The sequence below is a fragment of the Lepus europaeus genome, chromosome 15 (assembly GCF_033115175.1).
Source record: "Lepus europaeus isolate LE1 chromosome 15, mLepTim1.pri, whole genome shotgun sequence".
NCBI classification, from domain to species: Eukaryota; Metazoa; Chordata; class Mammalia; order Lagomorpha; family Leporidae; genus Lepus; species Lepus europaeus.
Window position 1 is genome coordinate 833,678 of NC_084841.1, and position 26,847 is coordinate 860,524.

Sequence of the window (26,847 nt, forward strand, 5' to 3'; positions counted from 1 at the left end):
CGCGGCTCCGGGCCTCCCCGGGCCTCCCCGCGCTAGTCCGGCTGCCCGCGCGGCGGCCTCCGCCTGCGGCCCGCGCCGTCCACGCCGTCCACGCCGTCCACGCCGAAGTCCGCGCAGAAGCCGTTGGCCGGCGTCCGCTCGCGCCGCAGGAACTCCTCCGCGAAGCCCGGGCGCGCCTGCGCGAACCTGCGGAAGTCGTCTGCGGACACAGGGTGGCCGCGTGGGTGCAGGGCGCGGGCGTGGACCCTGCGGGCGCCCCCCAGCTGCTCCTGCTCCGGGAACCCTAAGCCGCGGAGGGCACGCGGCCCGCAGGCTCACGGCAGGGGCGGGGCTCGGGCAGGGCCACGCGGGCCCCACTCACCGAACGTGATCCTCCCGCTGTCGCCCGCGTCGATGGCTCGGAACAGCTCGGTCACGCCGAGCTCCGCCACGCCCAGCGCGGTCTTGAGGATGCGGGACAGGGCGTCCTCGTCGATGCTGCCGTCCTCCTGGGCGCCGTACACCTGCAAGGCCAGGCGGCTCAGGCGGGGCCCGCCCCGGCTCCCCGCACACGCGGCTGCGCCCGGGGCTGCACGCGCGCCCCCGGGTCTCGGGTGCCCGCCAGGGCCCTGGGCAGGGAGAGCGAGCCTGGACCCGAGGGCGGCGCGCGCCCCCTGGTGGCCGCGGGGCAGCCAGCACCTGCTCGGCTTTTGGCGACTTTGCCAAACACGAGGGGGACAGGCAGGTGCACCAGACATGGCCCCCCGCCTGACAGCTTCCCACACACCCTGCGAGGTGGCGTCTGGGGCAGGGCCAGCGGCGGAGGGCGGCCCTGCTGCGGTGTCCCCGCCCTGCCCGGGCAGCCGCGCCCGGCCAGCGGGAGGACAGCCAGGCTCTGTGCAGCTGTTTGTGTAAGCGGCAGCCGAGCCCCGGGGGCGCCTGCCAGATCCCAGGCGGTGACTGTGGAGCTGGGCGGGGGTGGGTGGGGGGTGGGGGCGGGGTCCCCGGGGCCGGCTGGGCAGCGAGAGAGGCAGCCGGCTTCTGGACTTGGCGTCAGGGTCTGAGACTGGCCCCCCGAGTGGCACCCGTTCTGCAGCGCGGGCGGCCCTGGGGTCGCTGTGAAGAGGGCTGCGACCCCAGTGGGTGGCACACACGTGTGCGTCCTGCGTGTCGGACGTGCTGCGGCAGGGGGCAGATCTGTGGCCCTGCCCCCGCCTCAGCCGCAGCTCCGTGCCTTTCCTGCGAGCGTGGTCGGACCTGGAGTGCAGGGCACGCCTTCCAGCCCACGGGCAGGTGACGCGGGGTCGCGGTCCCCACAGACCAACGCGCACGGGGCTGCACTTGCCTTGAACGCCAGCTGGATGGTGTCCAGGGTCCGGGACGGCCTGCAGACCACCGACAGGGCGACCACGAACTCGCGCAGGTCCACCTCGCCGGCCCCGCCCTGCGGGGGAGACGCTCGCTCAGCAGCGGCTCGGCCCTCCCGCCGACGGAGGCCTTGGTGCCCACCCTGGCACGTATGGGGCACCCACGGCCCTGCTGTCACTCACTGGGAAGGCGGGACTAGGGCGAAGGGGCTCAGCACGTGGCCTGTGTGTGGCCACGCCAGCACCTGGGCAGGACCAGGCCCGAGGGATTTCCGGTGGAGGACGGCACTGTCCCAGACCCCACACACGCAGGGCCGGGACGTGGGGACGGTGGAACCTGAGTGAAAAGCCCCAGAGCCCAGGCGTGCTGGCCGCCAGGAATGATGGGGAAGTGGAGCTTCCTCATGGGGGGCAGGTCCCCCATCCATGGTCCAAACGTCCCCCAGGGAAGCCAGGGGTCTCGGGGGCCCACCTCGTCAAACAGCGCAAACAGCTCCTCCAGCGCGGGTGACACGGCCACCTCCAGGCATTCGGCGAACTGCGCCAGGCTGAGCTTGCCACGATGCCGCGTCTCGGCGCGCTCCCAGTACTTGTCCAGCTCTCGCTCGAGCCGCTCTGGCTTCAGCCTAAACCAGCGAGACCGCAGGGCGCGCAGGTCACAGCCTCGGGACGGCTCCTGCGGGCGGGGGCGGGCTCTGTCCCCCGGACGGCCCTCAGCGCCCAGCTCCGGGGCACCGTGTGCCCTGAGGTTGGTATTTTGAAAAAACAAACAAGCGAGGGGCAGTAGGGCCACCGTTCCCCACCCCGCGGCTGGCTTCCTCCCGCGCGAGAACATGGCGCTCACCCCAGGCCCCGCACAAGCCTGGCAAACTCCAGGAGGCAGGTGTCCGCGGGCAGCCGGAGCTGCCCCTCCGCCAGCGCCAGCTGACAGTCCTCGAACGTGTAGTCGGTCACCGAGACGCCCAGGGCCCTGCAAGACACGGGCGCCCGTGCTCGCTCACTCGGCCGGACCCCCCGTGCCCCTGGGGTGACGGGGCAGAGAGGCCCCCGCCTGTCAGTCACCGAGACGCCCAGGGCCCTGCAAGACACGGGCGCCCGCCTGGCTCCACCTGCAGCACACAGCGGGCGCCCCTGTGCTGACCAGCAATGGGAACCTAGAGGAAGACGGGGGACGTGGGGGCCCCCGCTTGAGACGCGGCACCCAAACCCCAGCCGCTCCACCCAGGGCTCAGAGTCCCGAGCGGCAGGCCTTCCAGAGCCCCGGAACATCACTCTCCGCGTGCAGAGCCCCGGGGGGCACCATGAGCCACAGAGGAGCGAGGTCAGGGTCAGGGTCAGGGTCAGGGTTCCCATTCAGCCCCAAGCACTCGGGCCTGGCCTGCGTGAAAGCCACGTTTGCTTGTGCAGGAAATCTAGCGAGCAGAACTCCCCAGGAATCCCTGCGGCCGAGTCACCGGGACACAGCTCACAGCCTGGAGGAAGGCACGGGACAGCTTGGTGCCGGCCCCAGGAACCGGCCAGGCCCGTGTTCTGGGGGGAGGTGGGGCTCCTGGCTGGCCTCAGCCTTCCCTCCTGTGCCCAGGGCTGGGACACGCCCCTCCCAGGACGCTGACGGGAACTTGGCGGCTGCACTCTGCACAGGGAACACACAGGCTGGCAGGGAGGGGGCGCGGGTCCCACTAGCAAGAGAAGACCCTCGCTGGCTGCACCAGCCGGGCACAAGGCCAGGGCCCTGGGCTCTGGGTCCTGCCAGGGGCTCACACAGCGACTGGGGGGCGTGCGCGGCAGGAGCGGGGGGGGGGGGGGGGACGACTTGGCTGTCTTAGCACAGCTGTGCCTCTGTCAACAGGTGGCTTTACACCCTCCACAGGCCCACTGGCGACCTCTGGTGGACTTCTGTGAACTCTCGCCTGCCTGGGGCCTGGACGGAGACTGAACACGGAGAAACACTGCGCGGAGGGCGAACTCAGACTTCCAGCCCTGGAGAGCGTCTTCCGTCTGCTTGGAACTCGGAGACCGCCCGCCCCGGCGTGTGCCAGGGCAGAGGCCAGGCGGCCAGGCGGCACCTTCGGCCGAGCCTGAGTCACGGGGTCACCGGAGCCGCCAAAGCCGGTTCCACCAGGGCCAGCATTGGGGAGCGCACGCTGCCCCGGCGTCGCTGGGGAGGGACTGGAGGGAGCAGGAGCCGTCAGCGCTGTGGCCACACAGACGGGGGCTGCAGCAGTGCCACCAGAGCCGGGCCTGGGTTCCGGCCCGTGCACCGGAGCCAGTGAGAAGGGTTAGGAGCCCTGGTGACCGCGGGGGCCGAGGACCACCAGGCCCCGAATCCTGTCCAGGCCGGTGCTGCGCCAGACCCTCGCAGCGTGGTGTCGGTGGCTGTGGGCAGGACCGGAGCTGGTGAAACCCACGCCGATTGGCCACGGTCCTCAGGGAACCGAGCACTGCCTGTTGGCGGCGCCCGCACAGCTCGTTCGCCGTGGCCTCGGCAGCACCGCGGCGGGGGACGCCGGCCCCACACGGGGACGGGGAGGACGCGCTCACTCACTCGGCCATGACGCGCCGCACGTTGCTGGCGAACAGGGCGGGGTCTCTCTTCTCCTCCTCGGAAGGGCTGTACACGGGCAGGAACTGAGGACACGAAGAAGCCCCGTCACTCCATGGGCGTCACGCACACCAGCCCCCCAGGGCCACCGCTGACAACGGCTGGCAAACAGCTGTCAGGGCTCTGTCCTGAGAACCTCGCTCAGCACTGTCACACGTGCACACTCACAACGCACACACACGCACTCACACCCACACCACGCACGCACCCACAATGATGCCGGTGCTGTATGTACACCTGTACCACACACGCGAGTGCACACTCAACCCAGAGTACGTGTGATGCACACACATGTGCACCGTGCAGACAGGAGAGGCAGACGACATCGCTAGCTCCCTTTCCTGCAGTGCCGACGTTCAGGAACACGGGAACATCCCCAAGTCCCATCAGCTGTCCCGCATACTCCCGCTCTCACGCATGGCCACTCTGCCAAATGACCCAGCGCGCAGGGGCCCTCACGTGGACAGCAGCATCTCGCTGAGTCTCGCGGGAATTCTGCAAAGCCCTCGGGTTTCTCTTCAGCTCTCACAGTTAGGAACCAGGGCTGCAGGGCCACTGAGGACCAGGCAGGCCCTGGGCGGAGCACACGCATGCCCCGGCTCTGTGGCCTGGGGCCGGGCAGCAGCCCCCGCGCCCGCCACGAGGAGCCCACAGGCTGTGCTGGGAAGCAGGGGCGGCAGCCCTGGCACCAATGGCAAGTGGCGCATCTTCCACAGAATCAGGTGCCCGATGACAGCCTGCCTGTGTGTTAGCATCACTCTGCAATGCCTGCTGGGAGAAGTCTCCCACCGAACACACAGCTGCACATAGACTCGCCTGTAACTTTCAGGTGCAGGCACAGCACCCCAGTTTTAAGAGAAAACTATTCCTTGTGCACTCGGCTGCAGACCTGGAGCTGTTCAGGTAAGCCAGGAGGGTGGAGTCAGGGCCTGGAGACCTGCGGGCGGCAGGCCAGCAGCAGGAGGGCGGGGCACGTCACTCGACCTAGGGCTCCCGTCTGTGACACACGGAGCAGGACGCGGCCAGCGGAATTAGTGTCAGGTAACAATACAGCCAAAAACCGCAGCAGGCCCCCCGAGTACGTGCCCCGTTCTCGTGCCCTTAAGGTACACCAGCGGCAGTAGAACAATGTTAGCTTCCCGCGCATTCAAGACCCTAAATGAATGGCTCAAAAGTCACGCTAGAGGGGCCGGTGCCGTTGTGCAGCGGGTTAACGTCCTGGTCTGCAGAGCCGGCATCCCATATGGGCGCAGGTTCAAGTCCCGGCTCCTCCTCTTCCGGTCCAGCGCTCTGCTGTGGCCTGGGGAAGCAGTGGAAGATGGCCCAAGTGCTTGGACCCCTGCACCTGTGTGGGAGACCTGGAAGAAGCTCCTGGCTTCGGATCAGCACAGCTCCGGCCATTATGGCCATCTGGGGAGTGAACCAGCAGATGGAAGACCTCTCTCTCTACCTCTCTCTCTCTGTAATTCTTTCAAATAAATAAAGTAAATCTTTAAAAAAAAATCACACAAGACACAAAGTCATAGAATCCGGAAGCCTCTGCTGAGGAACCCTGAGGAGTGGAAACACAAGGAGAGAGACAGGACAGAGCCTCACACGGGGCAGGCCGCAGCGAGACACCACGCACCCTGCCCTTAGCGCTCGGCACAGCTCTGCAACACCACGTCCACACGGCTCTCGGAGTGACCACAACACCACTTCCACACGGCTCTCACTGTGACCACACCGCGTCCACACGGCTCTCACTGTGACCACAGCACGTCCACACGGCTCTCACTGTGACCACACCGCGTCCACACGGCTCTCACTGTGACAACACCGCGTCCACACAGCTCTCACTGTGACCACACCGCGTCCACACGGCTCTGTGACACAACACCACGTCCACACGGCTCTCACCATGACAATACCGCGTCCACATGGCTCTCGGAATGACCACAACACTGCGTCCACACGGCTCTTGGAATGACCACAACACCGCGTCCACACAGCTCTCACTGTGACCACACCACATCCACACGGCTCTCACCGTGACAACACCACATCCACATGGCTCTCACTGTGACAACACTGCGTCCACACGGCTCTGTGACACAACACCATGTCCACATGCTCTCACTGTGACAACACCGCGTCCACACAGCTCTGTGACACAACACCGCGTCCACACGGCTCTCACTGTGACACATCGCGTCCACACGGCTCTCGGTGTGACTACGACGCTGCATGGATACAGGTGTCACAAGCAGCCGTCCGCAAACATCTCAGTGTGACACGGCACCTGTAAGCCGCAGTAACAGAGTCCCCGTCCCCAACACGGCACTTGCATGACTGCACGTGTGCTGTGCCGCCATGACACCATGCAACCCGAGACGTACATGCTGCTCAACACGCATCCACACAAACCTCGATCTCCACTTGATTGTGAAACTGGCACAGGGTGAGCCACAGGATTTTCAACCTACAGACGACACATTGAACAGCCTGGCGTTGGTTACCGCAGGATCTCACTTCCTCTTGGCTTCCCGGCTTCCCGCGGCCGCGGCCCCCACCCAGCACCGGCGTCACTGCAGGGTGTGAGGGCGCGGCTGCTGCCTCTCCCCGGCCCCTTCCACGCCGGCTCTCCCCAGCTCGGACACCTGCCCTGTCATGGCTGCACCTGGGGATTCTCAGGCCCTCGGTGGTCTCCCGGGCCCGGCCTCTGAATTCCTGACCTCAGCAGAGGTTACTCCGTTCGCCGGAGTTGGAGGCAGAAGTCATCTGCAGACCCCAACCCCCGCCTCGCCTGTATTCCTCCCTGGCACCTGTGCCCGCTCTGCACTGTCGGCCCAGCCAGGCCAGTGCCCCCAGCCTGGCCCAGCCTCTGGGAAGCAGCCCTCCTGTACCCCCCCACCCCCGGCGTCCTGCTCCCGACACCCGGGCAAGCGGGAGGCTGCCCGGCGACCACACCCACTTCCAGCAGCAGGGCCACCCTCCCCAGCACGGTCTGTGCCGTGTGCCCGTCACTGGGGCTGCCTGGGACTCGGGTTCCACACAGGGACAACCAGGCAACAAAGGGAACTGCTGAGCGGACACAAGGCAGGAGGGGTCCCACAGGGGACCCAGGGCCCCACGGGGGCTGTCAGCCCTCACAGGTGTCCACAGGGGCCCCGCGGGGGCCATCAGCCCTCACAGGTGTCCACAGGGGCGCTGGGGACCCCGCGGAGGCCATTAGCCCTCATGGGTGTCCACAGGGGACCCCGGGCCCCGCGGGGGTCGTCAGCCCTCATGGGTGTCCACAGGGGACCCAGGGCCCCACGGGGGCCGTCAGCCCTCACGGGTGTCCACAGAGACCCCGGGGCCCGCGGGGGTCGTCAGCCCTCATGGGTGTCCACAGGGGACCCAGGGCCCCACGGGGGCCGTCAGCCCTCACAGGTGTTCACAGGGGCCCCGCGGGGGCCGTTAGCCCTCACAGTGTCCCACAAGGGCCCTGGGGACCCCGCGGAGGCTGTCAGCCCTCACAGGTGTCCACAGGGGCCCCGGGGACCCCGCGGAGGCCATCAGCCCTCACAGGTGTCCACAGGGGACCCCGGGCCCCGCGGGGGCCGTCAGCCCTCACAGTGTCCCACAAGGGCCCTGGGGACCCCGCGGAGGCCATCAGCCCTCACAGGTGTCCACAGGGGCCCCGGGGAGGCCGTCAGCCCTCACAGTGTCCCACAAGGGCCCTGGGGACGCCGCAGAGGCCATCAGTCCTCACGGGTGTCCACAGAGACCCCGGGCCCCGCGGGGGCCGTCAGCCCTCACAGGTGTCCACAGGGGCCGTCAGCCCTCACAGTGTCCCACAAGGGCCCTGGGGACGCCACGGAGGCCATCAGCCCTCACGGGTGTCCACAGAGACCCCGGGCCCCGCGGGGGCCGTCAGCCCTCACAGGTGTCCACAGGGACCCCGCGGGGGCCGTCAGCCCTCACGGGTGTCCACAGGGACCGTCAGCCCTCACAGGTGTCCACAGGGGCCCCGGGGCCCCACGGGGGCCGTCAGCCCTCACAAAGGACTGAACCCAGCTGCTGTGGAATGCAGTGGGTCCGCCCACGGCAGCCACTGGGGCGGCAGCACAGAGGCACCGTGGTGTCCGACTTACGCTCCAGGTCCCTGCCACGTCCACGTGATGGTGTCCTGTGGACGAGAAAGGAGAAGCGACAGTGGCTGCAGTCAGCGTGCTCGTCCTGCCCTCCCCTGCCGCTGCATAGGTGCTGGGTCTCTGTCTTCCCCCAGGTCGCTCCCCCCGTGTCCCCAGAGCCCCAGAGGACCCAGGCTGTGCACCCCAAGGACTCTCATCTGTCGCCTCAGAGGTCACAACCCCACGTCTGCCCAGGACCCAGCCCACGCCTGCTTCTCCTGCCTCCCGGCTCACGCGGCCCCGGACACCAACGTGTACGACATGTGTGAACCACTGTGTCTGCCCGACACCTGCCCCCCCACGTCCACATCCCTACTCCCCACCAGACATGCTCCGCTGGGGCCCCTGCGCGTACCGGGACACACGACATGGCACACACACCTGCGACACACACACCTACCAGTTTGTTTGGATACCGCAAGACCACGGGCTGGACGGGCACTCCGGGGATAAAGGCGCCTGCAGGGAAAGAGCCGTTGTCCTCCTGGGGCAGCAGGTCCTCGCCTGCGCCCCTCACATAGGCCCTGGGCACAGTGAGGTCTTCTGCCCAGGCCACCCCCACGCCTGCACCACTGTGAACGCCCGGGGAAGTGCGGCGCCACTGCCCCGGTGACAGCTCCGGGAGACACGGCGCAGGAGCTTCCCGGCCGAGGCACTTCTGAACGGCCTGCACACCCTGCACAGCAGCCATGGCGCCTGCACTGGGGTCCCCGTCACCCACAGGCTGTCACCCAGCTGGGCTAGGGTCTGCTCTGCCTGGCCCTGGACGGTCCAGGATGGACCAGATGGGCCACAGTGAGCAAGGGCCACCTGCACCTGCCTCTCTGAGCAGCCACGTGCTGGGCTCCCGAGGACCTGGGGAGAAGCCCTGGCGACGGCAGAGCTGCAGCGAGGGACCTGGGGACCCCCTGCTCCCGTGTGAACGGTGGATGCTGCCCGCCAGGCCCACCGCGCTGCCCAGCCTGGCCACGCTCACTTGCCCTGCACGGCCGCCGGCAAGGAGCCACACGTTTTACAGAGTTCTGTTTCTATTTTAAGTTCTATGTAAAGGCTTAAAATAAACCCAGAAAATACCCATATTAGGAGCACCCAGATTTTACAACGTGATGGACACTCTGGGAGGATGCCCCTGCCTGGCTGAGGGGCAGCGTGCGTTGCCTGGGGTCAGTGCCAGGTCTGGTTTTGGGTCTCCGAGGGCGGTCTCCCGGCCACCTCTGGGGCCTGCGGCTCAGGTGACAGTCCTGCCCAGAGGCTCCTGGGAGAATGAAGCCCATGCCTGCTCTTGGGGCTGCCAGGATCTCTGTCCCTGCGGTCACTCCTCCATGGTGGCCCAAGGCCAGGGACCAGGGTCAGGGCTGCATTTCTGAGCCGACTGTCCCCCTGCGGCCCAGCATCCAGACTCCCAGCGCCGGGGCCTGCCAGGCTGGGGCCCCACCTCGCACACAGGAACCTGCACACGGAGCTGGGCCAGCATCTCCGTGAGCCAGGACGGAGGCTGGCCCCACACCCACAAGGCAGGGCACGGGCAGGGGCACGCCGGCAGCCGGTCCAGCCTCCTCGGTGCGTGGCGCTGCTGAGAGGATTCCTCCCCTTGGGGCCAGGGAGCCCTGGGAGGCGCTGGCTGCCTTGGCTTAACCACCCGTCTGCACTGCACGCCACCGTCAAAACCCAGGTCTTCCGTCCGTTTCCAGTTTGGAACGCAGGCGAGACGCGTGCGTTTGCACAGGCCGCTCACATCCGAGTGAGGCGGGAGAGGAGTCGCCAGGCCCCAAGCCCAGGCCGGCATCAGGCTCGCCGTGAGACGCCATCTCAGTAGGAAGCGTGTCCCTGCCGAGCCTGACACCGGCACAGGCGGCAGCTCCCCCGGCTTCGGTGCCTCTGGCCGACAGACACCGCGGGCCCTGGGAAGGCCCCGGAGGCCTCCAAGTCCAACCGCGTGGGAATCCCACTTGCGATGCCCGCGTGAGTGACTGCCCCGTGGTCTGAACGCCGTCAGCACCGGGCACCCACTGTGGATCTGACACGGACAGTGGGGCGGGCTGGGGAGGGTCCTTCCATGCCCAGGAACCCTTGTGGCCAGGCCAGGGCCGCTCGGCCGAGCAGAGCCCCTTCCCCCTCCCACCCCAGGCTCTCCCCACGGCCCTGCACTGTGGAGAGCAGAGCCCCGCACCACCCTGGGGATCGGGACACGGCCTGTGCGCAGTGTCCAGCTCCCGCCGGGGCACCCAGGGTGCTGGTGCCTCCCACGGTCCCTGCTGCTGCGGCCTTCCTCAGGCCTGGATGCGACGAGCAGGTGACAGTGACAGTGACCTGTGCAGCTCAGGTGTCCTCCAGGCTCCCAGGAAGGGGCTGGTGACACTGAGGGCACCCCAGGGAGGACGGCCAGCACGGCCAGCCCAGAGCCAGGGGACCAAGCCAGGCTCCACCCTGACGGGCAGCAGGGGCCGCTGTACTTCCTGGGTCCTGGGGCGGAGCCAAGGGCTGAGCCTCGGAGCCTGGCACCACCCCTGGGAGCCGCGGGACCTCCAGGGTAGATTCTCCTGAGGGCTGCAGACCCCAAGCCGACTCTGCCCAGAAGGCCCTGCAGGGCCCCCTCCCCTGCCCCCACTGCCACGACCCACCCAGGGGCTTCTAAGGGCAGAGGCTTGGCCCGGACAGCCCCAGGCGACTGTTGTGGGGGTCTGCGTCGAGGGCCACAGCAGTGGTATGGGGCTCTGGGGGACCACCCAGAAGGCAGCGCTCCGAGTGGGGGGCCCCAGGCCCCTCATGTTCAGACTACATGCAGCTCTTCCCAGGGCGCCAAGGGCCCCGCTCACAACGGACACGCAGCCAACCCCTCCCTAACAGGGCTCTCCTGAGGAGCACCGGGGCGAAGCCACCTACCCCGAGGAGCACCGGGGCGAAGCCACCTACCCCGAGGAGCACCGGGGCGAAGCCACCTACCGGGTTTGAAAGTGATTAGGCAGCTCCTGTTCGTACAAGTTCCTTCCGGGAAAATCATTATCTAGAAGGGGAGGAGTCAGCATTGAAACCACAGGTGGTCCCCGCCCAGCTCCAACCCCATAGCTGCCTCCTGCCAGCGCCTGCTCGGCCATGGCCACGGCCACCCCCCGCCCACCGGGTTCATCAAAGCCTCGAGGATCAGTGCCCAGCACGCGCCCTCTCCAGCCACTGCGCCTTGGGCGCCAGCCCCGAGCGAGACGCACTACCAGCTCTAGCAGCTCAGGCGCCCGCACACATGTAGCAACACAGAGGAGGGGCCAGTGCCACGGTGCAGCGGGTAAGCATCCCACATGGGCACTGGTTCAAGTCCCGACTGCTCCACTTCCCATCCAGCTCTCTGCTGTGGCCTGGGGAAGCAGTGGCAGATGGCCCACGTCCTGGGCCCCTGCACCCACGTGGGAGACCTGTGTGGAGCTCCTGGCTCCTGGCTTGGCCTGGCCGTTGAGGCCTCCTGAGGAGTAAGCAAGCGGATGCAGGATCTCCCTCTCTCCCCGCCTCTGCCTCTGCCACTCTTCCAATTAAAAAGACAAGAAAATCACGGGGGAGAGCGGGGGGACGCGGGGTGGGGGTCTCTGAGGAGTGGGGGCCCCGGAACCACACAGGGACGGGTGAGACGCAAATCACAGCTCAGCCTCCCCCACACACGGCAAAGCGCGGCTCGAAACCCGACGCGGCTGAGCCGGCAGGGCCCCAGCTGGGCAGGCCCTGGCGGAGGGGCAGTGGCCGGTGCCACCCGCTGCGGTCTCCCCGGCAGCCAGCACCCAGTGAGCCCCGTGGACCCCCAGCTTCTCGATGTCAGCGCAGCTGAAAAAGAGAGTCGACTCTCTCTCTCTGCAACTTTCAAACAAATAGATAAATCTTAGAAAAAAAAGTCGGCCAAACCCAGCACGGATGACGTGGCCAGCACCGTGGGCTGGGACGGTGCACCCCGCTCGGGGGCAGAGCCGCCTCCGAGGGGATGACGCGAGACCCCGGAGCACCGAGCCAACGCTCAGCACGTCCCTGGTTCGCACGCTCAGCAAAAACAAAGCAAAATGCGGCAAAACCCGGCACCCGGGAGCGTCCTGGCCGCTCTGCTGGGAACGAGGCGCTGTACCTGTGGCCACGCCCCCTTCGACTGTGCCCGCCTCCGGATCTCCTCCACGGTCTTCCTGCGGGAATCCTGGTCCGACCGGGACACAAACACTGGCCGGATGTACCTGATCAGGGCTGCAAGAGAGGCAGGCGGTGTGGGAGGCCGGCTCCGGCTGCACCGGTGGGCCAGCTGCGTGTCTGCGTCTGCTGGTGATCAGATCAGGAAAACCCCCAAGCCCCAGTGAAGCCCTGCAGGAAGTGAGTGTGCAGGGGCCAGGGCCGGGGGCGGGCAGCAGGAAGTCCTCGGCCACCCCTGTGGACAGCGGAGGGGTGTGAATGTCCCCGGTCGCGTGGCTGGGGCCCCACAGCTCGTGTGGGTTGGACTGCGCCGCAGCCCGAATGCTGGCTCTGGGGACGGACCCCCTTCGCTTGCTGATGCCGGAGCAGAGGTGAGGCCGTCTGGAGGAGGGGCATCCTGATGCCAAGAGGAACGCCGGGACCACCAGCCACAGCAGTGGCCAGGGAGGGGCTGGAGGCTGCTGACCGGCACCGTGAGCCAGGACACAGGTGGGCAGATGGATTCCCACAGTGCTTTGCATGGGCAGCCCCAGGACCCTGCACAGCCTTGACCCCCGCGGGAGGACGAATGTGGGAGACTTTGATAAAAGTGTCCTCGGGGAGAGCCGCCCCCCAGGCCCCGCCCAGGCCGCCCCGGCTCCCAGCATTCCTGCCCCTCACGGGGGGTGTTTCACGTCTACACCCCCCTGGAGCCTTCTAAAGAGAATGCACTGGAAGGAGACCCTCCCCAGCCTCGCAGCCGCACAGTCTGCAACCTCAGACTCGTGGGGCTCAGGCTCCGCACTTCCTGCGCCCCCAATGTCTGTGTCCCCACTCCAGGAGATCCCTGCTCATGGAGAGGGCGGGGCTGGGGGTGCACCTGGGGGGTGGTGCGGGAGGGGTCGCTCACTGCAGCGGGGGGTCGCTCACTGCAGCGGGGGGTCACTCACTCCAAGGGGAGCAGTCACTCATTCCAGGGGGAGGAGTCAGCGGGGGGGGGGGCTCTCACTGCAGTGGGGGTGGGGCAGAGGATCACTCACTTCCCCAAATCGGGATGTCCCTGCTCTCAGCCTTCATCACAATGGACGACATCGTCATGGTGACGGGGATGGCGTCGAAGTAGGAGGAGTGTGGTGCCAGTGTGAGGACAGCCGCCTCGGTGGGCAGCGCCCGCCGCCCCTTCACGGCCACCCAGTGGAAGCCGCCGGCGAACCACATGGCGCGCATGATGGCCTTCAGCAGGAAGTCCACAGCCCTGCAAGACAGGGGCAGAGTTGGTCAGGGGCGGCGCGGGAGGCCCTGGAATCGGCACCAGCGAGCACCGAGCCTCCCCCACGCCGCGCTCAGGGATCCGGGCTCTGTGACGGCCGCTGTGCCACGGAGACGACATGTGGCTTCCCAGCACGCATGGGCACGTGGCACGCCTTCGGCCTCGGTGACATGTTTGCCACCACGCTGTCATTTAATGGACACGGACCCTCAACGTCCAACACACGTGTGGGACCAGGGCGAGGAGTGCTGGCCCTGGATCCTGCGGGACAAGCCCAGGAAGCAGAGACCGGCTTCCCACTTCTCCCGGTGGACGGCGAGAACTCGGCACGCGGCACAGAGCCGTGGGGACTGGGAGGCGCCGACTGAAGCCCACAGCTCTCGGAGAATCCCACTCCCAGGCAGCCTCCACGGGGACGGCGGCCTCAGGAGCTCTGGAGAGCTGTGCCAGCCGCGGCAAAGCCAGCAGCGACCGGCCACGCCAGCCCGTCCACAGGAAGTGAATCGGGACACGGATGTGCACACAGGACACCCAGGCCCAGGGCAGGGACGGGGCAGTGGGGGTTGCCGGGCAGCCTCAGGGCTCAAAGCTGAAGGGGGCAGGAGAGGCCGACCCAGGAGGCCACGGCTGGGGCCACGTCCAGGAGGAGGAAGTGGAGCCAGTCTGAGGCCAGAGGTCAGACTGTCCTGAACCCAGGTGTGTGGGGGGGTCAGAGCCTGAGGCAGGGGCTGCCTGGGGGAGGGGCAGCGGCCTGGGTGCGTCTGCGCTCCTGTGAGGGTCCCATGGAGAAGAGAAGGGGTCAGCCCAGGCAAAGTGGAGCAGATGGAGACCAGAGCGTGGCCAAAGCCAGGCCACTGAGCACCGGGCTTCTGACCAAACCAGCGGCCACGGCCTCGACCACAAAGGCATGTCTGGGGCTACGCTGGCCCTGCTATTCCGCCTGGTGACCCACCAACGCCACACAGGAACCACAGGACACAGCCTGCTCTTCAAGAATGCACACCCAGAAAGCCAAGAACCAAGAGCCGCTGGTGACCCCACACGGTCCCAGCAGAGCCGGCAGGAGGGCTTCCCACACTGTGCCTGGGAGGAGACCCCTTCCCCAAGGTGACCGGGCGTGGCCAAGGGCATGGCAGGACCCAGGGGGCGTCAGGTGGGAAGGACACACAGGAGTGGGCTGGCAGTCACAATATCACAATAAACTTGTTTACAGAGGCGGGTGGGGCAAGCCCCAGGCCACGCAGGGCATCACAGCCTTGGTTTTACGAGCAGAGTGACCTTTAAGTCGCCTAAATCCTGCCAGCACACCTGGCACACCTCAGCACTCCTACTAGCACCGGCTCGCGTGGCCCTGGCCGATTCAGCCCCGACAGGGGCCCGCTGTGCGCTCTGGGGCCCGCGGGGGTCCCCCCACAGTCGGGTCTGCACGGCTCGGGGTTCAGCCTGGGAGGGGCACCAGGGCGCAGGTGCCGCCCACCTCGGCTGCCAGGCCCCGTCTGAGATCCCGGCTGGGTCCTCCGCTTGGCCAAGATCAGCCAGAAACAGCGACTCCGGTGTCAACCTCGGTGACTTCTAATAGAAGCCCGCGGGCGAGGCCTGCTCGCTCCCGGAAGATGAGCCCCTGGCCCATGGTCCCGTGAGGTGCAGGTGCGGGGACCTGATGGGTGTGAGGTCCGCGTCACGTGGTCCCAGGGCCGTCCACTCAGCTGGGAGCCTGGGGGGACCGCACTGGCCCAGCCAGCACCACGGGCTGAAGTGTCAGGGCACAGGGCCAGGTGCGGGTGCCCACGAAGTTCTGACTGCAGCTGTGGGCGGCAAGGAGCCCAGCAGGTTCCAGACCAGAGGCAGCCACGGCAGGGCGGAGCTGAGGAACACGCCACGAGGCCCACAGCGTCCTGAAGACAGAGCCTCGGAGCAGGGCCTGGCCAGCCTCAGGCCAGCAGCGTGGACAGCAGGAAGCCCAGGGGGAGGTGGACAGAGAAGGGGAAGACGGACAGGGCCCTGAGGAATAGGCACGAAACCCCGAGAGCCACACACAACCGCTGGCCGTGTCGCCCCAGTGTGAGAGCGCCCGCCAGGAAGCGCTCACCTTGCCAGGTGCACACACCTGCGCCACACACACGCACCTGTGCCACAAACACGCACCTGTACTACAAACATGCACCTGCGCCACACTCACCTGTGCCACAAACACGCACCTGTGCCACAAACACGCACCTGTACTACAAGCACGTACCTGCGCCACAAGCGCTCACCCGTACTACAAGCGCTCACCTGCCAGCAAGCACTCACCTGCGCCACAAGGCCAGGGGCCGCTCGGGCTCCTTGTCAGCAGGTCCCAGGGAAGCCACAAGCGCGAAGGGCCAGGCCAGCAGCATCATGAAGGCTGCGAACAGGAGCCGGACAGGGAAGAGCGTCAGCGTCATGAGGAGCACCTGGGGAGACAGGGGTGAGCGTCACAGAGGATGGGGGGGTGAGCGTCACAGAGGACCTGGGGAGACGGGGGTGAGTGTCAGAGGGGATGGGGGGTGTGTCACAGGGGACCTGGGGGGGCGAGCCTCACAGGAGACAGGGGTGAGTGTCACAGGGGAGGGGGGGTGAGTGTCACGGGGGGGGGGCGAGCATCACAGGGGGCTTGGGGGGTGAGCGTCACAGGGGACCTGGGGAGGGGGAGGTGTCAGCGTCACAGGGGACCTGGGGCGGTGAGCGTCACAGGAGACCTGGGGGCTGAGCGTCACAGGGGACGGGGGAGGCGTCAGCCTCACAGGGGACCTGGGGAGGGGGAGGTTTCAGCGTCACAGGGGACCTGGTTGCATGGTTCTGGAATCGCCACTCAGGGATCCTGTCCATCTCCCTGCTGACCTTTAGCGTGGAATGACCCAGGAGAAGCCAGCCCTGGGACTCAGTGCTCGGCACACTGGCCCCGCCTCAGCCAGCTGCCCCAGTACCACCTGCACCTGCAGCCCCCACCTCCCTGCCTCCACCTGAGAGCTGTAAGGGGATGGTCTGCAGGTTCAAGGGTCACTCTGACAGTGCCCTGCTCCCACCACAGCCCCGTCCAGCCTGGGGATGGCGTCACACACGGGTGGCAGGCAGCCGGCACACGCCCACCTGTTGCTCAGCAGACGAAACCCCAATGTCACAGGGCAGTCGAAGCATGGGACAAACAGCCCCCAACTCCTGAGGCTTGGGAGGGAGCGCCGTTTGCCACACCCCTCACATATCCCTTAGGGAGGACCAGGCCCTGCAGGCCACAGGAGGGGACACCTTGGAAGCCCTCACCCCTCAGGTGGCCGAGGCCACACTGCCCTTCCCAGGTGGCCACTGGCCAGCAGGGCCCTGCAGGAGGCCCTGGGCACTGCCACCCACCCTCCGACCCACACCAGTGCCGCCATTGTCCCCACAGCCAGTTACAGGTCACAGAGGGGGAGCCGCCCTCCACACCTGGACAGTACTCTTTGCACCACACCTGTGACCTTTCACCCAGTGCCAAGGCCAACCCCTGTGGCCCCTGGGGCGGAGGGCATGGTGGGAAAAGGCCTGGGTGCTTGCTGGCCGCTGGCGCATGGGATGAGCAAAAGCGTGCGTGACGGAAAATGAGTGGACCTCACAGCAGGTGCGTCTGGGTGACTGTGCTGGGCTGGGGGCCCCACCACCTGCAGCACTGCCTGCCTCAGACCCCGGGCAGGAGTCCAGCTGAGGGCCAATGGGTGGGCGCAAGCTCAGGCATGAGTCACTACGCTCACGGACTGGAGGACATGGCAGTGGGGGGGGGGGCACGGCTCTGACCCTGCGGCCCCCAAGCCCCTGCGGCCCCCAAGCCCCTGCCCTCCCCCGGGCTGGCTCAGCTCCGGTCAGATCTTTCCCAGGCTCCTCAGGACCCCCTTCTGGGGACCAGAGCTCTGTCCGTGAGGCCTGAGTCCCCTCTGCAGCCCACAAGAAACCAAATGCAGCCAGGATTTGCCACGGCTGCCAGTGCCTGCTGGGGGCCGGCGTCGGGCAGGGCCTGGCTCCAGACAGGTGCCCAGGCAGGCGGGAGCAAGTGTGTGCCTGTGTGTGCACGTACACGGGCGTGCGTGTCGGGCAGCAGGAAAACGGGAATTTCTGTGTGGGGAACAGGAAGCACACCAGCATCCACATATCCAAGTCCCACCTGTGCTCACCCGCGGGGTGGGCCAGCCCTCTCCCTGGGGGCAACTTAGGGCATCTCGCCTGTCCCGCTCCGGGCGGGCGACTGTGAGGTACCCCGGACTCGGCACAGGGGTGGGGGGAAATCACCCACAGCCAGATCCATAAAGACCCCAGGCTGAGTGCAGAGCCGGCTCTCGGCTCCTTCCTGAGACGCCCGCCTGGCCGGCCACGTGTACCCTCTCCATCCTCTCTCTTCACTGAACTCTGCTACCTCGCTCACCGCTCCCACGTCGGACAAGGGGCGGAGTTTCTGGGCTGGAACTCACAGCACCCAGGAACGAGGCTTGGCCCCAAATCCCTGCTCAGAGCTGCAGGGACCCTGCCACGCCTGACCCACTTCTGTGCACCTGTAATCACAGTGCCGCAGGAGGGAGTCCCAGGACGCCGGCTCTGTGCCCAAAGGCAGCTGCAGGCAGTCCAGACAGGCAGCCCCAGGGGTGCAGCGGGGGAGGGGCCAGGGACCCCTGCAGGAACTCCACGTAGAGGCCTTGTCCTCCTCCGCTGAGCCTGGGGAGGGGCTGTGGCACAGCAGGTGAGCTGCCTCGGGCGGGCGCCCACGTCCAGGACCCCACCCTGGTGACTCCACACTTCTCAGCCAGCTTCTCGCTCTCCCGCAGGGGGAGCCCGAAGCGCACGGCCCAAGTCCTTCATTCCCCGACGCCCTGGGCCCCGCGGGAGGCTGCAGCAAGGCGGGGCCCTGGGCAGTTCAGGCTTGCGCAGGGTGCAAGGCAGTTCAGGGACCACAGGGTGGACGGGCGGCTGCCCCAGGGCAGCGTCCCCGGCACCCAGGGAGTCCTGAGACACACACACGGGCCGAGGGGCTGCCTACCGCCCGCCACGGGGACATCAGAACGAGGCACTCGGGACCCGGGGGGGGGCCTCCAAGCCCGGCACACGAGCACCCCAGGGAGAGCTGAACACCCTGTACAGGCTGCCCTAGAGCCGCCACTCAACCTGGAGGCGGGACACAGCAGCAGGCGGAGCCAGCACCAGTCTTAAGTTTATGAAGAAGTGAATTCACAAATCCTCGCAGAGCAGCCGGGCAGGCTCTCAACACAGCTCTGCCTGTGCAGTGGGGCTGATGGGGGAGAGTGGCACACAGCTCACACGCGGGACAGATGCCGGCTCCTGCCACACACACCACCGACGGCCGCAGGTGCAGTGAGCCCGGTCCTCGAGTGTAGACGCTGTCCTGAGCCCGGTCCCTGCGTGTAGACGCTGTCCTGAGCCCGGTCCCTGCGTGTAGACGCTGTCCTGAGCCCTGGTCCCCGAGTGTAGACGCTGTCATGAGCCCTGGTCCCCGAGTGTAGACACTGTCCTGAGCCCTGGTCCCCGAGTGTAGACGCTGTCCTGAGCCCTAGTCCCCGAGTGTAGACGCTGTCCTGAGCCCTGGTCCCCGAGTGTAGACGCTGTCCTGAGCCCTGGTCCCCGAGTGTAGACGCTGTCCTGAGCCCTGGTCCCTGAGTGTAGACGCTGTCCTGAGTCCTGGTCCCCGAGTGTAGACGCTGTCCTGAGTCCTGGTCCCCGAGTGTAGACGTCCATCATGAGCCCTGGTCCCCGAGTGTAGACGCTGTCCTGAGCCCTGGTCCCTGAGTGTAGACGCTGTCCTGAGCCCTGGTCCCCGAGTGTAGACGCTGTCCTGAGCCCTAGTCCCCGAGTGTAGACGCTGTCCTGAGCCCTGGTCCCTGCGTGTAGACGCCCATCCTGAGCCCTGGTCCCCGAGTGTAGACGCCCGTCCTGAGCCCTGGTCCCCGAGTGTAGACGCTGTCCTGAGTCCTGGTCTGAGTGTAGATGCCCGTCCTGAGCCCTGGTCCCTGAGTGTAGACGCCCATCCTGAGCCCTGGTCCCCGAGTGTAGACGCTGTCCTGAGCCCTGGTCCCTGCGTGTAGACGCCCATCCTGAGCCCTGGTCCCTGAGTGTAGACGCCCATCCTGAGCCCTGGTCCCCGAGTGTAGACGCTGTCCTGAGCCCTGGTCCCTGCGTGTAGACGCCCATCCTGAGCCCTGGTCCCTGAGTGTAGACGCCCGTCCTGAGCCCTGGTCCCCGAGTGTAGACGCTGTCCTGAGTCCTGGTCCCCGAGTGTGGACACCCGTCCTGAGTCCTGGTCCCCGAGTGTAGACGCCCGTCCTGAGTCCTGGTCCCTGAGTGTAGACGCTGTCCTGAGCCCGGTCCCTGAGTGTAGACGCTGTCCTGAGCCTGGTCCCCGAGTGTAGACGCTGTCCTGAGTCCGGTCCCTGAGTGTAGACGCTGTCCTGAGTCCTGGTCCCTGAGTGTAGACGCCCGTCCTGAGTCCTGGTCCCCGAGTGTAGACGCTGTCCTGAGTCCTGGTCCCTGAGTGTAGACGCTGTCCTGAGCCCTGGTCCCTGAGTGTAGACGCTGTCCTGAGCCCTGGTCCCCGAGTGTAGACGCTGTCCTGAGCCCGGTCCCCGAGTGTAGACGCTGTCCTGAGCCCTGGTCCCTGAGTGTAGACGCCCATCCTGAGCCCTGGTCCCCGAGTGTAGACGCTGTCCTGAGCCCTGGTCCCTGAGTGTAGACGCTGTCCTGAGCCCTGGTCCCCGAGTGTAGATGCCCGTCCTGAGCCCTGGTCCCTGAGTGTAGACGCCCATCCTGAGCCCTGGTCCCTGAGTGTAGACGCTGTCCTGAGTCCTGGTCCCTGAGTGTAGACGCTGTCCTGAGCCCGGTCCCCGAGTGTAGACGCCCGTCCTGAGCCCTGGTCCCTGAGTGTAGACGCCCATCCTGAGCCCTGGTCCCTGAGTGTAGACGCCCGTCCTGAGTCCTGGTCCCTGAGTGTAGACGCTGTCCTGAGTCCTGGTCCCTGAGTGTAGACGCTGTCCTGAGTCCTGGTCTGAGTGTAGACGCTGTCCTGAGCCCTGGTCCCCGAGTGTAGACGCTGTCCTGAGCCCTGGTCCCCGAGTGTAGACGCTGTCCTGAGTTCGGTCCCTGAGTGTAGACGCTGTCCTGAGCCCTGGTCCCCGAGTGTAGACGCTGTCCTGAGTCCTGGTCCCCGAGTGTAGACGCTGTCCTGAGCCCTGGTCCCTGAGTGTAGACGCTGTCCTGAGTCCTGGTCCCTGAGTGTAGACGCTGTCCTGAGCCCGGTCCCCGAGTGTAGACGCTGTCCTGAGTCCGGTCCCTGAGTGTAGACGCTGTCCTGAGCCCTGGTCCCCGAGTGTGGACACCCGTCCTGAGTCCTGGTCCCCGAGTGTAGACGCTGTCCTGAGCCCTGGTCCCTGAGTGTAGACGCTGTCCTGAGCCCGGTCCCTGAGTGTAGACGCTGTCCTGAGCCCGGTCCCCGAGTGTAGACGCTGTCCTGAGCCCTGGTCCCTGAGTGTAGACGCCGTCCTGAGTCCTGGTCTGAGTGTGGACACCCGTCCTGAGCCCTGGTCCCCGAGTGTAGACGCCTGCAGAAGTAACTTTAAATCAGTGGATGGCTGGTGCTGCCCACACAGGGGTCCCCATGGGCAGTGCAAGGACATGCAGGAACTGAACCCCAAGGGCTTGGTGCTGGTCTACTGCACACCTAGTGCCACAGTGGGGGCTTCTCGTAAGACGGATGGTGCTACAGCCACGCGTGTGTCTGTGACGGGGGCGGGACAAGTCTGTGAAGACACATTAACATCCGTGTTTTCAGAGCACATTTGCCATGACCTTGTTGAAGGCCCCTCACGCTTGCACGTACACACTCTCCTGTTAAAGACCAGATATGGGGCAGTGGGGCAGCAGTCGCGGCACTGCTGGGGATGCCGTGTCTCACCCGGGAGTGGCTGGGTTCAGCCCCAGCTCCCTGCTGACGCACCCCCTGGAGGCAGCGGCAATGACCCAAGTGCGTGGCCCTGCCTGGATGGAGCTCCTGGCTCCCGCTGACGCACCCCCTGGAGGCAGCGGCAATGACCCAAGTGCACGGCCCTGCCTGGATGGAGCTCCGGGCTCCCGCTGACGCACCCCCTGGAGGCAGCGGCAATGACCCAAGTGCGCGGCCCTGCCTGGATGGAGCTCCGGGCTCCCGCTGACGCACCCCCTGGAGGCAGCGGCAATGACCCAAGTGCGCGGCCCTGCCTGGATGGAGCTCCGGGCTCCCGCTGACGCACCCCCTGGAGGCAGCGGCAATGACCCAAGTGCACGGCCCTGCCTGGATGGAGCTCCGGGCTCCCGCTGCAGCCCGGCCCAGCCCTGGGTGTTGTGGGCATTTCAGGAGTGAACCACAGGATGGAAGCTGTCTGTCCGTCTCTACTTCCTTACCTCCCAAGTAAATTTTGAAAAACTTTAGATCCCAACTTGAGGAGAGAAGACTACAAAGAGGAGGAAGTGAGTCTTCCAGCCTCGAGTCTCCCTCCAGAAACCAGAGAAGCCAGCGCGTGAGCAGCTCCCCCATGCACGCACAGGCCAGCCGCGCCGCCCGGACACCCAGCCCCAGCTTCCCACCTGCCTCCCAGGGCTGCAGCCGACACGGGAGCCGAGGTCACTGGAGAAATCCGGGCCTCCCCGGGGCCACAGTGCAGCAGCAGAAGCAAGCACCGTGGCAGGCCCAGGTCTGACGGTGGCTGAGGGCCGTGGGCCTCAGGGAGGGCCGGGCTCTGCACAGCCCTTGCCGCCTCCGGCCTCCTGAAGGGCACACACCCTCCCTGGACTCCTCCAGGGCAGTGTGACTGCCCCCCTGCCCTCAGGGTCTGCTCCTGAGCCCCTCAGAGTGCCAGCCACGGGCCAGGCCACCCCCTCCACAGAGGCCGGGCTGGAGGCTGCAGCAGGGGCTTCGTCCAGAGGCATCCGGACCCACGTCCCCACGTGCACGCGTGTGCACTGGGGGCAGAGAGCGCCTGCACCTGTGGCTGGGGAGCGCTCAGGCAGGGGCCCCCGCCCAGGGTGGGAGGTGGGGGTGCTGCCACACAGCCCAGGCAGGCACTGGGACGGGCTCCTGGAGGGACAGGTGACATGCTCCGTGCAGGGCAGGGCACAGCCCGGCTTGGGCCAGCCGGTGTCATAATCCTCTCTGGATTAGACTTGGGGGGCGGGGGGAGCACCTGCAGCCTCCTCGCTCTGAGCCCATGCTTGGATCCAGGACCAGGTTCCCAGGTGCAGTGGAGGCACCTCTGCCCTCCAGGAAGGGAATTTCCTGACTGCTCAGGACACAGGGAGAGGACCCAAGGGCCCACGGAAGTGTGGTCACCAGTCGATGACTCCAAGGACACACAGGAGCACATGACTCTGAGGAACCCAGGCCGAAGCCGCAGGATCCAGTCCCGCACCACGCACAAATCCGTATCCTCGCTTTAGCCAAAGCTGCTACGGACAGATGGTCACAACACCTCTGTCCAGATCTCTGTGCTGCTTCCTGTCCCAGCACCGTGTAAGCTCCTAACTAAATCTGTAGCTGAATGACAGACGGGCTGGAGGGATGAGGCGGCCCCAGCGCTAATCCCGCACGGGCAGCACTCCTGGAACCAACACGGCAGGTGGACACGGGGACTCGGGGCAGCCGGGGACCGTCCCAGGCACCCCCAGGATCCACGGGGGCCGTCCCAGGCACCCCAGGATCCACGCGGATCGTCCTCGTCCCAGGCACCCCCAGGATCCACGGGGACCGTCCCAGGCACCCCCAGGATCCACGCAGGACCGTCCCAGGCACCCCCAGGATCCACGGGGACCGTCCCAGGCACCCCCAGGATCCACGGGGGCCGTCCCAGGCACCCCCAGGATCCACGGGGACCGTCCCAGGCACCCCCAGGATCCACGGGGACCGTCCCAGGCACCCCCAGGATCCACGGGGACCGTCCCAGGCACCCCCAGGATCCACGCGGACCGTCCCAGGCACCCCCAGGATCCACCGCGGGCCGTCCCAGGCACCCCCAGGATCCACGGGGACCGTCCCAGGCACCCCCAGGATCCACGGGGACCGTCCCAGGCACCCCCAGGATCCACGGGGGCCGTCCCAGGCACCCCCGGAATCCACACTTTCTTCACAGCTTTACTGTGAAATCCTCACCCTGACGGTTACACAAGGGACTGTAGCAACCTCACCTTGATGGTTACACAAGGAATTGTAGCAAGCTGCCTGGGTGACGCCCCCTGCACACAAAGTAGCCCTCATTTCCAGGAAGGGGGAGACCACCGCCCACCTGTTCTCTGGCTAACGCCAGCCTGGGGAAAAGGGTCCTGTGGGGAAAGCTACCTGGAGTCCCCACCCCCCCCATCTCCCAAGGGGGACCCTGGGAAGAGCTCACCCCCAGCTGGGCGAGCAGGCTCAGGCTGGGTTCTCCTGGCCGGGTTTTGCCCTGCTCCCGTGAGGGCGGGGGGCACCCACTTTGGGGCAGGACAGGGCAGACTACAGGGACCTGGGGGGGGGGCACAGCTTTTTTTCTAGAGGTGGTGAGGGTCCCCCTGGGCCAGGGTGGGAGGGCCACAGAGCCAGGAGAGAGGGCGAGGAGTCCTAGGGAGTGAGTGACACGGGGGAGACCCGTGAGCCCGCGGAACGGAGCGGGCAGCACAGGGCCAGGGGGCCAGGACAGCCTCTGCTCTCAGCTTCTGTCCGGGGCCAGGGGTGCCAAGGAGCATCGCGGGGCGGCGGCCGGGAACCCCGCTCCTCCAGGGGCTGCAGGAGCTGCCCCCCGCACACGAGTCGGTCCCTCGGGGAGGAGGGGGCCCACGCCCCACGCTGAGCCGGACACGCGGAGGTCGCTCGCTCAGCCCCTCCTCCTTCAGCCGGGCCCCGGGGGAGAAGCTGATTCTGGGCACGCACCAGCCCCCGGCGGCTGGAACCCGCTCTCCGCCGAAGGCAGCTCGCAGCCCCGAGGGGCCTCCCGCCTCCCGCAGGCCCGCGAGGTCCCGCACACGAGGCGCGCCGGAGACAAAGTCGCCGCCCGCCGGGCCCAGGGAGGGGACGCCCCGGGGTCCCGGCGCGCTGGGACTGCCGCGCGCGGGATGGGCGCATGGACCAGGGGCGGGGACCAGGGACGCGCCGCGTCTCCGCCAAAAGGGGGTGTGGGGCTGGGTTCGGGGCCGCGGGCGGGCGGCGGGGCCCGGCGAGGCGAGGTGCGCGCCGGCCGCGGGGGAAGGACCGCGGCTCCCCGCGCCCGCCCCGGGCCGCGACTCCCCGCGCCCGCGCGCCCCCCGCCCATCCCCCGCGCGCCCCGGCACCCACCTGGGCCTTCCGCAGGGTGCTGAGGCGCAGCTCGTGCACGAAGGGGTTCCGCCCCGGCGGCGCCAGGCGCCTCGCGTCGCCGGCCCCCGCGCTGGAGGCGGCGCCGCAGGCGGGGGCGGCCCGGGGACCGCGCGCCCGCAGCCTCATGGCCTGCGCCCGCCGCGAGACCGCAGGGCGCAGCGGGGCCGGGGCGCGGGCGAGGATGCGCGGCGGCGCAGGCGCGGGCGGGGCGGCGGCGTGACGTGGGCGGGCGGGGGGCGCCGGCGGGGCGGGGCGTCCCCGGAGCCCCGCCTCCTGCCGGCGGGGGAGGCGCGAGGGCCGCGCGGGTGCGGAGACCCGGGGCGGCGTCGGGGGGCGCCTCCGGCCAGGGGCGGTCCCCGGCCCCAGGGCGCGGGAGCGGGGGGCTCGGAGCCGGGGTTCCCGCGCCTCCTAGCCCAGGGGCGCGGGCGCGGGGCTTGGCCGGCCTGCTCGGGGACCCTGCACCGCCTCTTCTACTTCCCCGTCTCTGAGCTCACGTGGGGGCGACCCCGGAAGGCTGCGGAGCAGTGACGGAGGTCCCCCGACCTGGACCGCGACCGCAGGAGGCCGCGGGGTCCCCTCGGACGCGGCGCGGAGTCTCCCGCGGGCGGAGGGGACGTTGGGGAATCTCTCGTTTGTGGCGCTTTATTAGGGCGAAAGCAAAATAGCTTCCTGGTCAAACTTTGCAAATTAAAAAAAAAAAAAGCCAACTCCAGGCTGGCTTTAGGGCGCAGCTAAGGTGTGCGGGTGGGGGGCGGGGGAGGTCTGGAATCAGGAGGAGGGGAGGGGGCGGCTGGGACGTTTCCTGACCGCATGTCGGGGTCGGGGAGCGCCCTCTACCCCATGCCCCTGCCTGGTGGAGTGGGGCTTGCTGAGGGCCTTCTGCTTTGAGACCTGGACGGGGGAGAGGTGGAGGGGATCCAAGACGAGGGCGGGGCGAGGGGAGAGTGCCGCCCCTGTGGGGTCAAAGCCTGCTGTTGGCCGCTGTGGTGACTGACCTCGCCTGCCCACCCTCTGTGCCCCGAGGGGTGGGACATCTTGGGCACTGGGCTGAGGGTCCCGCTGGCGGCCTGGTCATCAGCACCCCACTGCCCTCTGGGCTCCAGTCTCCGGCAGGAGAGCCCAGCGTGAGCAGCCTGTCCACCCCAGACCAGACCAGAGGGGCTGCCCGGACTGACAAGGGCCGCACCTGCGGCACTGCGGGAGCCGTCTCCGCCCTGTGGCCTCGTTCGGCAGTCAGTCATAGGACGATGTGGCCTTCAGGTGGGCCCTGCCCGTCCCCTGCCCCCTCCCCCCACCCGGTCCCCCCAAACCGAGTCATGTGTGGACACCCCAGAGCACGCCGGCAGCTGGAGAGGGGCCTGCCCACCCCTGTCTGGGACATCTGCCCTTCAGCCCTGGGAGGGGCATGAAGCCTGCAGTAGCTGGGCCGTGGTCCTGGCCGTGGTCCCCGCTGTGGGAGCCCCAGGAAGCTCCAGGGGTGGAGGAAGCAGGAGAGCAGCCTCGGCCGGGCCCGCAGGGTCCCCCGCTGCCCCTGCCCCGCTCAGTCGCTGCTGGAGCTGCCGTGGGGACACAGTGTTGGCTGCTCTGGGGCCTTGGGGCAGGGTCCAGCTGCAGTGAGAAGCCCTCGAGCCAGCTGGAGGGGCAGACGAGCTGGCGGCCACGCGCTCCCCTCCCTGCCGCCATCCAGCACTGGGCCCGGGGCGGAGAGCCAGAGCCAGTGGGCGGCCGGGGACAGGCTGGGTGGGCGTGCCCCTGGCCCCTCGCCCCTCTCCTGGCCAAAGGGCAGCTCAGGTGCCATGGTCAGCATGTCAGGGAGGGGGTGCTCGCTCAGCTGCCCGCGGCAGTCATCCTGGGGTCTGGGCCGGGCGGAGGCGCCGACAGTGTGGATCTGGGAGGAGGGTCTGGGGTGCAGCGAGAGGGTGGTCAAGAGTGGCCCCAGCGTGGCCCGGAGCTGTGCGTGGCAGAGGCTCTCCAGGGATGGGGGCATTTGTGGA

General features: G+C 67.6%; 1 protein-coding gene across 1 annotated transcript; it reads right to left on the minus strand.

Moving 5' to 3' along the window:
• On the minus strand, positions 1-24,979 carry LPCAT1 (lysophosphatidylcholine acyltransferase 1). The gene is made up of 14 exons (XM_062212182.1): positions 24,833-24,979; positions 15,802-15,944; positions 13,280-13,494; positions 12,205-12,317; positions 11,049-11,109; positions 8,506-8,564; positions 8,067-8,101; positions 6,355-6,409; positions 3,892-3,974; positions 2,191-2,316; positions 1,819-1,972; positions 1,325-1,423; positions 362-503; positions 1-199 (listed from the first exon to the last, which is right to left on the minus strand). Exons 1-14 carry the CDS (start codon positions 24,977-24,979, stop codon positions 33-35), a joined length of 1,599 nt encoding a protein of 532 aa, XP_062068166.1. The 3' UTR covers positions 1-32.
• Positions 24,980-26,847: the final 1,868 nt, after the last annotated feature.